Source organism: Pimephales promelas, chromosome 21 (assembly GCF_988280905.1).
Source record: "Pimephales promelas chromosome 21, fPimPro1.hap1.1, whole genome shotgun sequence".
In the NCBI taxonomy this organism is placed as follows: Eukaryota; Metazoa; Chordata; class Actinopteri; order Cypriniformes; family Leuciscidae; genus Pimephales; species Pimephales promelas.
In genome coordinates this window covers 4,578,101-4,591,919 of record NC_142789.1, presented here as the reverse complement: position 1 = coordinate 4,591,919, position 13,819 = coordinate 4,578,101, and the positions used below count along the sequence as shown (strand labels likewise).

Here is a 13,819-nt window from a genome sequence, read left to right as displayed (position 1 = left end):
AAGTGTGTGTTTACATAATATGTGTGTGTATAAATAAATACTTTGTATAAATAAATGCACACACATGTATGTATATATTTAAGAAATATTAGCATGTATATACTGTTCATATTTGTTATATAAATAAAAATATATACATACGTGTGTGTGTGTATATTATACACAGTACACACACACACATATATTTTATGTAAACACACACTTTTATTTCGGATGTGATTTAATCATTGCCCAGCACTAGTGATATAGAGGTCATATTGTGTGTGTGTGTGTGTGTGTTCACTCTTCTGTTTCTCTCTCAGGCTACTGAATTGGGCCAGACGTTGAATGACAGTGTTATCAAGCCTACACAAGAGAAGGTAACGTCATGTTTGTAACGGCTCTAGTTAAGAGCGAGAGTGTGAGAAGGATGTCAGATTACATTTTCTACATGGATGTCACAAATACATTTTATATCCAAGTAAATTCATCCAGGTTAAAAAATGAAAACACTGCCATTCCAAAGGTTAGGCTCCGTAATATTTTTAAAATGTTTAAAAGAAGTCTCTTCTGCTTACCATTGCTGCGTTTATGTAATAAAAAACCCCCAGTAAAAACAGTGAAATATTATTACAATTTAAAACGGCCAAGCTGAATTTTCAGCGTCATTAATCCAGTCTTCAGTGTCACATTCAGAAATCACTCTAATATGATGATTTGATGATCAAGAAACATTTTATCAAACATTATTGTCAATGTTGACAACGGTTTGTGGACAACTGGATTCTTTGATGAAATGAAAGTTCAAAAGAACAGCTTTTATCTGAAATATAATCTTTTGTAACATTATAAATGTCTTCACTGTCACTTGAACCATATAATGTGTCCTTGATGAATAAAAGTATTTATCTGTTTATTAAAAAAAAAAACTACCCCAGATGTCAATGTATAAAACCAAACCTTAATGTTAGTCGTGAATTGAAGTATTTCCCACGGGTCATGTGCTGCGATCCAAATCCAAATGTTAGTTGACCTTTTTTTTCCCCCACGAATCAAACATAAAAAGTCATTAGACAAAATCTGTGACGAAAAAAAAAATCTTTTTAAATGAAAAAAGCAGACAAATGATTCTACTGTTTGTAATGAGTCTATACGAGCTTTCTTGTTTGTGGTTGCCAGACTCGTTTAAGATTTGAAATCCCCCAATCAGAGCTTTTCTGTTAATGATACATCTGCTGCCCGGTGCTTTACTTAATATTTGTGATCTGGCAACCATGAGCGTGATCTGAAAACACTGCTTGTATTCAAGGTAAATCATCAGCACTGTCTGTCCCTTACATGTGTTTTGTTGAACTAATGACATCGTCATCAGCTATGATGACACGTGACCGCTTTCACATTACCAGTGTTTTATGCGAACCGCGTCCAGTTTCGAACCAAAGTGAGTTTAAACCAAACATTTAAAAAAATCACTGTGAGCTGAAGTGCAGCAGAGGTTGTGGGGTAAGATGTGCCAGCGACTCGATTATCCACAAGTTTCCTACGTCCCATGCGGCCTTGTGTCAAAAGTGTGTGCGTCTTCCGGTTCGAAGTAAACAAGCGAGACGTGACACTCATTCATTCATTCGACTATCGATTAATCATTAATATTTATACTAAAATGTATAATTTAATTTGTTTAACTTTTTATTAGGGCAGTCAGTTAAACTCATTATTAATGGCTTTAATGGAAACCCATTTTAACGGTGTACATTTTTTTTTATCGTGCCATTAACGGTCTCTTTGGCCTAGCAAACTTTGTAGTTTTCTTTCACATGCTTTTGCAACAGGATGCGGCATGCGCGGCGCTCTGAAACCCATTCATTTCATCGCTCGAGGAGGTTTTGTTGCTTCGCCAACCAAAGCGCAAGCGAAATAATAGTCAAATAGTAGATTAATGTTACGTTTTGAGTGGATGACGAGTGCGAGGTGCCGAAATGGCTGCCAATAAGATTCTGAATGGAAAGTTTACTTTTAAAAAGTTGCCAAATGGTTCCATTGACAAGACCAAAGTGATCTGTGTGTTTTGTCGTTGTGAACTGAGCTATCATCATCGCAGCACATCCAGTCTGAAATACCACTTGATGGCCAAGCACACACACACAGCTGATGTGAATTCTCCGCCCCCTCGTCAATATCAGGACCTCGTCACTATTTCTTTCACCCTTTTATTGATGGACAGTGTTGAGCATTGTGTGGGATATTATGTGCTCCAAGTGAGAATGTTAGTGTGAATTTGAACACAGTATATGCCAATGTTGTTTTCAATAAAAAACATTTGCACAAAGCAAGCCGATCCACTTTTCCATGTTGATAAGAGCATTACAATGAGAAAAAATAATGGGACAAAAAGAAATCAAGAGACATTCAGAAAAGATAAAAATGTGCGATTAGTTGCGATTAATCGCGAGTTAAAAATGATATTAATGCGATTAATCGCGATTAAATATTTTAATCATTTGACAGCACTACTTTTTATCAATTAAAAATGCAATGAAAATACAAAAATACTGTGTGTTTTTCCACTATGAATTCTTTTTTACAAGATCAACTTATGGCAGTTAAACTGGACGTTCGGTTAGGGCTAAACTTGAAGATATGCTCTGGAAACTGCAGCTGCGAGCTAGCTTTTCTTTAAACAGAGACCCTCGTTTGTTCCTAAATAATAATAAAAAAGAACCATGTAAAATAAAACCAAATAGCGATACTCAGATCCACAAACCTGTGTCAGAATCAGAATCAACTCCCAGAGATGTCCTTCCTGTCCAGATCCAATATAGCTACCATATCTTTACTATTTGTATTTTTTTAAGTCAAATATTATAAAATTTGTAGACTACATCACAAAACTAGTTGAGGATAAATTATTTAAAATTGGACGATTCCAGCGTTATGGACGTGACATTTGCAGTCAAAACTTGAAATATAAATTCTTCGAAAATGCATTTAGGCTATTGAAACCTCTGTTTATATATATATCAACCTCCATTAATAAATGAGTCCAGACTTTAGAAAAATATAACGCATGCATTTTGCATTGAATATGAGGGAAATACACATACATGAGGGACGTGACACAGAAAAATCTTTAACTTTTAGAAATCACTTAGCTTTTATTTAAAGTGAATTTCGTTTTGTATTAATTGTATCTTAATTTTAATCAATGCTTCATCTATAAATTACCTGGATTTGCTAAACAAGAAGTAAATATAGCAGAAAATAATCAAGACATGGAGGCGCCGGCGCTACTTCCGCCGCCTGACCGAACGTTGCACCCACTTTATTTTTTTCAGTAGCGCCCTCCGGAAACAGGTGGATAGAGGACCTATAATGCTCTTTAACAAAGTCCCCCAGGAGCAGTGTGTTGTGATTGGTCGAGCGCTTCGAGTATATTTGGGAAATGCCCCGCCCCTTACCATAACCTCCAGTTTAACACACTACTAACTCAACCAGGCCCCACCCCTTTATTCTGCATATGAATTATCACAATGAACAATATTTTGCTGTAAATTGTCAATTTAATCAAAATAGCTAAAATAGTCACGTCTTATGCAAAGTCGTTTATTATTTCTAGGGGTGTCGCAATTAGGGCTGTCAAACGATTATTTGCGATTAATCGCATCCAAAATAAAAGTTTGTGTTGCATGATATATGTAAATGATTTTGTAATATATGTTTGTGTTTACATAACATATGTAAATTATTTTATATATATATATATATATATATATATATATATATATAAATACACACACATGCATGTATAATTAAGAAACAAATTTTTATTTATATATAAAATATTTATATATAATATAAATTATATATAAATCTATTTACATGAAAATATTTCTTAAACATATACAAGGATGTGTGTGTATATATATTTATAAAACGGTTCGTTCGAATCCTTGATTCTGATTGGTCAAGAGCTGTGCTTTATTCACGATAAAACACGGCTATGACCGCTTCATCCAACGGTTCTATTGATCGCTGCGCAACACTGCGGTTGCTTTCATGCATTTTACACATTGGAACGTTGTTGCTGGTCATGCTCAGGGACTATTTTTTCTAGCGGAAGGTAGGCTTTTAGTGATTTATTATGTAAACACAAACTTTTATTTTGGATGCGATCAATCACGATTAATCGTTTGACGGCCCTAGTCACAATATATCGCAATAGAAAAAATGCAACAATATGTATCGCAGACGGTAGTTCACCCAAAATGAAAATTACTTTATGAGAAAAATTACAGTTTTGAGAGTTTTAGTGTCAGAACTACATTAAACTACTATATATAATGTTGAATATAATGTATAATAATGCAGTGGGGGATAATTGTGTGTCCTGATAATAAAAAATTTTGATTTTGAAAAAAATAAAATAAAAAATAAAAAATTTCTTTTGATTTTGTGGTTTAATGTTCAATGTGAATCTCACTGAGCGAACTCATGGAAACACGATGAAGACGGTTGTTGTTCTGCCGAGTGTGAAGTTTGTCGTTGACGTTCACACACCGTGCGTTTCTGCTGTGACTCGTCTAGGTGAAGGAGGGGAAGTTGTTTGATGAAATGTCCGTCGGCATCACAGGTCTGGCCAGTAAGGTACGAGTCTGAGGCGTTTCTCACACACTTCTTCTGCTCACACACACCTGACGCTGATGCGTCGTGATCTGGGTCAGACGAGGCGTGTGAGAAACCATGTGCTCTCTTTGTCTCAACTCACTCTTCTTTCTCTCTTTGCTTTTTTTGCTGGCATTGTGATTATGATGGTGAGTATGATGATCTAGAAATAATCATGAGAAGGAAGTGTGTCCAAATAAATCAGTGCTGGTGTTAAAGACCCCATGAAATCCAGATTGCTGCTCGTGAAGATTTAGCAGATTAACACTTTTTAAATGGGATGACGGACCAAAATACTACTGACATTGAGATATCTCATCAGGCACCATGCATGTGGCGCATCTCAAACCTTAGGGATCTTAAACAACCAATGCCAGAAGCTCTCCCTAATGTTATGCAAAACTTCAAAAATTCTCATTGGGGCATTTCAAGGGGTCTTTAATGCATCATCATCATCGTTCTGAGCATTAAACCAACTTAATAACCTAAAGGCCCTTTCACACCGCAGCAAAACAACACTGATCATCGTTTTGTTCATACTGAGAATGAAGCCGCAAACTAATGAAACGCATTGCTAAATCATCAGTTCAGCAGCGCTAACACTGATGAATAAATCCAGAATGTCTATTTGTCTGTTATTAATGCATTATTGAAGGTTTATATTTACCTGGGTTTTTGATTTTGCTGCTGAATATTTGTTGGTTGTGAAAGGGTCTTAAAACACTGTGATCTGTGTAATCTAACAGCTTTGGGTCAGGGGTGTTAAAGGGATAGTTCACTCAAAAATGAACATGATCTCATGATTAACTCGTCCTCAAGCAATAATAGGTGTATATGACACTCTTCTGTCAGACGAATACAATCAGAGTTATATTAAAAACATTTCCTGGCTCTTCCAAGCTTTATTATGGCTGTGAATGGCCATTATATGATACGCTTTTATGATGGATAGATGAGCTTTTATGATGGACAGATGAGCTTTTATGATGGATAGATGCACTTTTATGATGGACAGATGAGCTTTTATGATGGATAGATGCACTTTTATGATGGATAGATGCACTTTTATGATGGATAGATGCGGTTTTATGATGGATAGATGCACTTTTATGATGGACAGATGAGCTTTTATGATGGATAGATGCACTTTTATGATGGATAGATGCACTTTTATGATGGATAGATGCGGTTTTATGATGGATAGATGCACTTTTATGATGGATAGATGCACTTTTATGATGGACAGATGAGCTTTTATGATGGATAGATGCGGTTTTATGATGGACAGATGCACTTTTATGATGGATAGATGCACTTTTATGATGGATAGATGCGGTTTTATGATGGATAGATGCACTTTTATGATGGACAGATGCACTTTTATGATGGATAGATGAGCTTTTATGATGGATAGATGAGCTTTTATGATGGACAGATGAGCTTTTATGATGGATAGATGCACTTTTATGATGGATAGATGCGCTTTTATGATGGATAGATGCACTTTTATGATGGATAGATGCACTTTTATGATGGATAGATGCGGTTTTATGATGGATAGATGCACTTTTATGATGGATAGATGCACTTTTATGATGGACAGATGAGCTTTTATGATGGATAGATGCGGTTTTATGATGGACAGATGCACTTTTATGATGGATAGATGCACTTTTATGATGGATAGATGCGGTTTTATGATGGATAGATGCACTTTTATGATGGACAGATGCACTTTTATGATGGATAGATGATGGATAGAAGCAACTTATGATGGATAGATGCACTTTTATGATGGACAGATGCACTTTTATGATGGACAGATGCACTTTTATGATGGATAGATGCGCTTTTATGATGGACAGATGCGCTTTTATGATGGACAGGTGCGGTTTTATGATGGATAGTTGCGGTTTTATGATTTATAGATGTGCTTTTATGATGGATAGATGTGCTTTTATGATGGATAGATGCACTTTTATGATTTATAGATGCACTTTTATGATGGATAGATGCGCTTTAATGATGGATAGATGCGCTTTATGATTGACATGCACTTTTATGATGGAGAAGATGCACTTTTATGATGGAGAATATGTGCTTTTATGTTGATAAATGCACTTTTATGATGGATAGATGTGCTTTTATTATGGATAGATGCACTTTTATGATGGATCGATGCACTTTTATGATGGATAATTGCACTTTTATGATGGATAGATGCGCTTTTATGATGTATAGATGCACTTTTAGATGGATAGGTGTGCCTGTAGATGGATAGATGCACTTTGATGATGGATAGATGTGCTTTATGATGGATAGATGCACTTGCGTTCGTCTGACAGAAGAATGTCATATACACCTAGGATGACTTGAGGGTGAGTAAATCATGGGCTGATTTTTCAATTTGTGTGTAAACTATCTCCTTAAGTCGCTCTGTGTTCGTTCAGGTTCAGGGTGCAGGTGCTAAAGGCTGGAAGGATATGACATCGTTCTTCAGTGGGAAACAAGACGCCGCCGAGGATGGGTAATTACACTTTTAATTCAACAAGGATTGAATAAATGGTTACACTTTATTTTTAAGGTGTCATTGTTACAGTGTAATTATATATTTAAGTAACTACATGTACTTACTATAGGGTTTGGTTGAGGGTTAGTTGTATGTAATTATGCATATTTTACTGTTATTACTATGGTAAATACATGTAACATACAGTGGTGGCCTGTATGTTACATGTAATTGAATTATATAGACAGATCTGAAAAAAAAAAAATGAATATTGATATAATTTCTTAATGTTCATGAAACATTGAGATGGTTTCTCTGAGCACATATTGTACTGTTTTTATCTACTTTGAACTTTAATATTTGGTATGTTCACCCTTTGCAGCAACTACAGCATCACATCTCTCTTGCACAGTGTCAATATATTTCCCTAAACACTGTTATCTCATGCCTTCTGGAACTGAAACCAAAAGTTTCCTTTAAATGTACAATCGATCTGTCCAGTTTATTTTCCAACTCGCCCCAAATTAGCTCGATAGGGTTGAAGTCGGGACTTTGATGGGCCAGTCCATCATTTTCAACGTTGCAGAATAGTTAGAAGAATGATTAGAATCATTGTCCTCTTGGTAAATAACAACTGAAACCTCGTAAATATGCCAAGTTTTCTGATAGTTTTGGCCACCACTGTGTAAAAATAGTGTTACCAAATAAATTGATCAAAATCGTTGTTATAAACCTTTTTCCAGTTCTTCCATTATATATTTAAGTACTGAGTAATATTAAGCAATTACGTGTACTTACTTTAGGGTTGGGGTAGGATTAGGGTTCAGTTAAGGGTTAGTTGCATGTAATTATGCATATTTTACTGTTATTACTATAGTTAGTAGTGTATATACAATATACCAAGGACACAACCAGTGATGCCGGTAACGCGTTACTAAGTAACGCGTTATTCTAATTTGACCCCTTTTTTCAGTAACGAGTAATATAACGCGTTACTATTTCGAAACCAGTAATCAGATTAAAGTTACTTATCCAGGTCACTGTGCGTTACTATTTTTGTAATTTTCCTTAGAAAATATATATTTATTTCTTCTTGCATCTCGGGGAGTGTGCGCGACAAGTCACGTTTTCAGCATGAGGTTCACGTCACGTGTACCACGCACGCAGCGACACAAATGTAAACAACATTGGAGGGAGGAGAGAGATGCGCTTTTTCTAGCTGGAAATACAGTCACTATTTTGAGTTTGTCTCAGCTAAAGATGGCAACATTAAGGTCCGTTGTAAACTGCTGGCGGTGACAAAGTGTTATCTACCTACAGAAACACTTCGTCAAATTTGAAAAAACAAACAAAAAAAAAAAAACATTTGGATTCGCAGCACCACACTTACTTAGCAAACTTACAGAGCAAGTCACGCCAGGTGATGCGAAGCAGAGAGCAGGTTCCCCACCACAAAAGCAAAAGCTGGACTTCGTTGCAAAACCAGTAAGTGGGGGGAGTTGAAGAAGTTGGTCGGGCAGTTTGTTGTGGAGGAAATGCTGCGATTAAACACGGTTGATTCGCCTTCGTTTCAACCCGAGAGGTTTGAGAAGCTTCTGTTAATGATGTACAACCACTGGTTTTACTCGCCTCTCTCCTTAACTCATAACATAAGATTAAACATAAGATAAAAAATAAAGATAAAAAAATAAAAAATGTAGATTATAAATAGTAAGTTTTGTCACAGTGTTAACTGTTAAATATGTCAGGTCAAGAAATTTTATAGTCTATATTTAAAATTTTTATAAAGACAAGTATTTATGTTAAGTGAGGTAAAAAAAGACTTAAGAAAAAAAGACTTTTTTTTTTTTGTAAAACATGTTTTTTTCAGGAAATAGTTTTTAAGTTAAACTTTAAATAACAGGAGATAGATTGTTGATGTTACTGTTAAAAATACACTTCCAATAAAGTAAATATTGGCAAAACCGGTTATCATTTTTTTTATGTTGAGGTCATGTGTTTTTGTAATGTTGAGGTCGTTATGTTGAGGGTGTGTTGTCGGCAACTGCTGAATGTAACTAATAAAAGTAACTTGTAAGTAACTTAGTTACTTTAAAAATCAAGTAACTTGTAAAATAACTTGGTTACTTTTTCAAAGTAACTGTGGCAACACTGGACACAACAATAACATATTACAGAAAAAAACGATCTAAATTAGAGTTACTAAAGTTTTTGGCTGATTTTTTTTTTTTTTTCTCTCTTTCAGTTCTACTTATGAAGAAGGTTATCAGAACCAGGATCCCTTCGGCACTCAACCTCCTAAGAAGGACTTCTGGGAAACTTTCGGGAGTACCGTGTCTCCCAGCGATTCTGCGGAGAAGACCTGGAGCATGGAGGCTCACGCCGACAATAAGAACAGTGCCGGAGAGAGCTGGGAGACCTGGGACAACGACTGGGAGAAAGCCGGAGACGCCAAGAGCAAGAAGAGCCCGTCGAAACCCAACGAGGACTCCTGGGACAACAGCGGCTGGTAGACCGGCCCAAACACACCTCTGGCGCTCGTCTCGTTCGTCGCTGTTCGTTTAATGTTGAGAATGAGTTTATAAAGGTCTTTCTGAGCCTTTCTCTGTCCATGATGGAGATGTTTGATATTCCAGTATCATGTTTCATGTCGACACCAGCAGAGATCTGCATGTCATCTGCTGTTTGTGGTCTGTGGATCATAAACCTTCTGATCATGCGAGCGGATCGCACTCCGTTTGTCTGTTTGTTCATGAATTTTTTGTTTTATACGTGTACATGACAGATTCCTATTAAAAAAAGCATTTTTATCAGCAGAATCATTAAGTCGTCATAAATCATCCTTCATGTTTACATTGTCATCCTGTTTATTATGTAATCATGACAATAACCGAACGTTTGTCAGTAGAAGCATGAAACATATAGTTAATATCCTTCAGTTCGACATCCATCACCTCATGGCCTTTTGTGGAAATCGCTAGTATTTTTGAAGACATTTTGGGCGTTTATAATCATGCTATGTATTTTGTTTGTTCGTTTGTTTCCCTCTTCTGTATTGGCTTCCACGTGTTGTTCATACCGTCATTCCAGATGTGAAATGCGTTTATGAAATGCAAGAACAAATGATATCATAAGGTAAAACTCTATTCATTCCTCTTTTATTTGTGATTTCGGCTGAACGGGATGTTTCGCTTTACCTCGGTAATAAGGTGGTTGTTTACTGTGTTACTGTCAAGGTCACCCTGAATCTCTTTATGATATTGAACATTGCTATTATCCACGCGAACATCATGTGTTCAATGACCCGCTGATTTGATATCGTCTTCTGTGTGGGTGTACCGGACTGGTACGTCTGTATGTTTGAACTGTAACAGCACCTGCTGTGTCTGGGGGACACGGGCGAGCTACACTATATTCTGCTAGTTAAATGGTATAGTTAATAAAGCGTTAAACACCACCTGACTTCTGAACTTGGTCTCATTTGAACCTGATTTTACTGAGAAGTGAAACCAGTGAGACTAATAAAGGTCATGATTTGACAGCTGAAGATGTTTTCTGTGCAGATTTTGAGCATGTAAGCATGCTGTTGTCACACTGGGTTTATGACACATATTCAATTCATTTTACATTTATTTGTGTATCGCTTTTCACAATGCACATCGTTTCAAAGCAGCTTTACAGAAAATACATCACATTATGATTTACAGTCATCTTTTATCAGAGGAAACAGTCTTAAGTTATGTATTTCACAAATGTACATATAAAAATAAGAATATCGTGCATGAAATATCTTACTTTGCATGTAATGAGTCTATATAATATATTAATTTCACCTTTTCTTGAAAATGAATAAACTTTTGCTCGATATTCAAATTTTTCGAGTTTAAAAGGATAGTTCACTTTGAAATTAATTTTTGGTATGTTTTAGCTTACCTCAAGGGTATCCAATATGTAGGTGTCTTTGTTTCCGCAGTATTTTCAATTTTGATATTTTTAGGTCAAACCGTTCTTGTCTGTCAGTCATCTAATGGAGGTTTAGGGGGTCCACCTCAAAGTCCAAATTAAACATGATTTAATGACTCGTAAATTTAAGTACACATTGATGGACTGATGGTTTGTGTGAGAAAACGAACAGTATTTATATCGTTTTTACCTCTTGTAACCACAGCCACGTCCAAGTGATCTGAGGCCGCGGGCGCTTCACTCTGCGCGAGTGCTGGAAAGCGCCGGAAGTGATCTCTCGCGGTGTTGCGAAAAAAATTCAACGTTGTCTGTTTGATATATCGAAATCGTCTTCCATTGCGATTTCCTGTATTTCTAAATATGTTTAGATCTTCACAGTGAAGGGTAACGCTTCCGAAATCTCTGTGCAAACAATGAGTGACGTACACACTCGAGAGATCACTTCCAGTGCTTGCGCAGACGTGGCTGTGGTTACATGAAGTAAAAACAATATAAATACCGTTCGTTTTCTCACACAAACCGCTCGTTTCGTGCTTTAGGCCATCAATGTGTTCTTACATTTACGAGTCATTAAATCATGTTTAATTTGGACTTCTCTGTGCGTGCTCTTTGATGTGGACCCCATATACCTCCATTATATGACTGACAGACACGAACGGTTTGACCTAAAAATATCAAAATTGAAACTACTGTGGAAACAAAGACACCTACGTCTTGCCTTGAGGTAAGATAAAACATATCAAAAAGTAATTTCAAAGTGAACTATCCCTTTAACCGGTACAAAATCACAGTTAGCTAAAAATGTATTAATTTAAACAACGTGTCTTGAAGGCAGTAACAATGAGCTCATTGAAGTGATAAATACTTGTTTGTTAGCAAATGATTATGACATTTAGAAAAATGTAATCTATGATGCGTTGACTGAATGTTATTTTCTTTGTGGAAATGCTTTCAAATGGGCCATGAACGAAGGCGTTACAGATGCGGTGTGCCTCAAGGCTCAGTCCTCTCCTGTTCTCTGTACAGCCTCACGTGATTTTCCTATCAGTGTTTGCAGTGCAGCTTTTCAGGCAAGGCTCTTGTCATTTCAAGAGTGGACTGACATTGAATCTTCCTGTTCCTTCACACTGAGGTAAGTCACTTTCCAGACCTGAGTTGCCGATCTCCACCCGAACTCACATCTGAAGCGCCTCATCTACAAACACTAAAGTCTTAAAGTCCCTCTCTGTAGTCAATAATTTTATCGCTTAAAACTCATCTTTGATCATCAAAATTACATATTTAAAAGTTTTTTCCTTGGAAAAAAAATTCTTCATGCCTTAAAATACATTGAATGGAACTTTACTCCCTCGTTTAGTATGCGTGGAGCGCGGTTGACGATCACACGTTGATCTGATTGACAAGGTAGTTTGTGACATCAGAAACACCCGTGATTTCAAACCGTGTTTTTGAGACTGTCTTTGGTTCACAGCAGTTTTAAGCAGAAAATATTCAGCAATTAATGCTGTCGACTTATGAATTTGCACATGATGATGTGTCTTAAAGCATATTAAAAACACCACATAGACAAATTTAACATTAATAGCTGGATTTTCACTTCAATGCACATGATGCTGGACTTTATGATGCTGGATGAAAGCTGGGACATGACGGATTGCTAATGATGAAAATGCGTCCTTCTGGTGTAATTTTAGAGTGACTTGAGGCTAAATATTGTAATATTGTACATGTCATCTTTAGAGATGTTTTAATGTTACATCGTAACACAGTTAAAATGCTGATGTCGGATGATTTAAGGGAATTTAATAGCTCGAACAGTAGTGTGGTGCTTGCATTGATGAGGTCGTGGGTTCATGTTTCCATGACGACTGAGTAACAGTGAAGCTGTATCCATAGCAGCCACTTGCAGCAGTGAAGATCTGGAGGTGGCATAAGAGCATTAAACATGATCAGTCAGTAATGTGCTGAACGTGTGTTAGTCAATTCAGATGTTCAGCAGAAAGGATGTCACTGATGTCACGTCATGCATCCTCCTTTCATGACGTCAGCGTACATGAATCAAACTTCACTGCTGTATGCATCCAGTGTGTCTGCAAGATTTTATTCAAGTTAAAGTTAGAAGGAAACATGACACTTCACATGTGCAACACACATACACACACTATATCTATATGTGTTGATGCTTCTCTTCTGTTCTGTGGCTATTTGCTTCTGTATTTTTGCATTTTAAGGGTTTGGGTTTTTATTGTCATTCCATGCACATTTCCACATGAAGGGACAAAACTGTGTACTAAGGTCCCAGTCAAAATACAAGATAAAAACATGAATCAATAAAACATTAGAAACTAGAGAGTATAAGCAGCTTCGTTGATAAATAGCATAGCAAAAACTACTAGAATAGACAATGCAAGAATAAAAAAAAATTGCAATTTAATTCTACTTAACATGCATTTCAACAGAGTAGGTCATGATTGAGATGTGTTCAACAAATCCACTTCTATATTTCATTGAATTTAATCATCCAGTTTCCACAGCATGTTTTTGCACATCAGCCTTTATTCCCAGTACTTTTACCCATCTGTCTCGAGTCAACCAGTCATGAAGTCGTTCCCCAGATTCTGCTCATGGACTGATCCGCTGCAGTGAACCACAGGGCGGGGCTTGATCACGTCAATCACTGCAGCGCGTGTGCTGATTGGCTGCTGCGAT

General features: G+C 36.6%; 1 protein-coding gene across 6 annotated transcripts in view; it reads left to right on the top strand.

Moving 5' to 3' along the window:
* The window catches only part of arfgap1 (ARF GTPase activating protein 1), a 28,010-nt gene extending 17,406 nt beyond the window's left edge, over positions 1-10,604 (top strand). For 2 of the 6 annotated variants that reach the window (XM_039648924.2, XM_039648925.2), the window contains 4 exons: positions 303-359; positions 4,561-4,620; positions 7,089-7,165; positions 9,393-10,604. In XM_039648924.2, coding sequence (XP_039504858.1) covers positions 303-359; positions 4,561-4,620; positions 7,089-7,165; positions 9,393-9,660 — 462 coding nt within the window. In that variant the 3' untranslated portion in view covers positions 9,661-10,604. The remainder of the gene's footprint in view (positions 1-302; positions 360-4,560; positions 4,621-7,088; positions 7,166-9,392) is intronic. The other 4 variants (XM_039648927.2, XM_039648929.2, XM_039648926.2 and 1 more) reach the window with 2 other exon arrangements.
* The last annotated feature ends 3,215 nt before the right edge of the window (positions 10,605-13,819 follow it).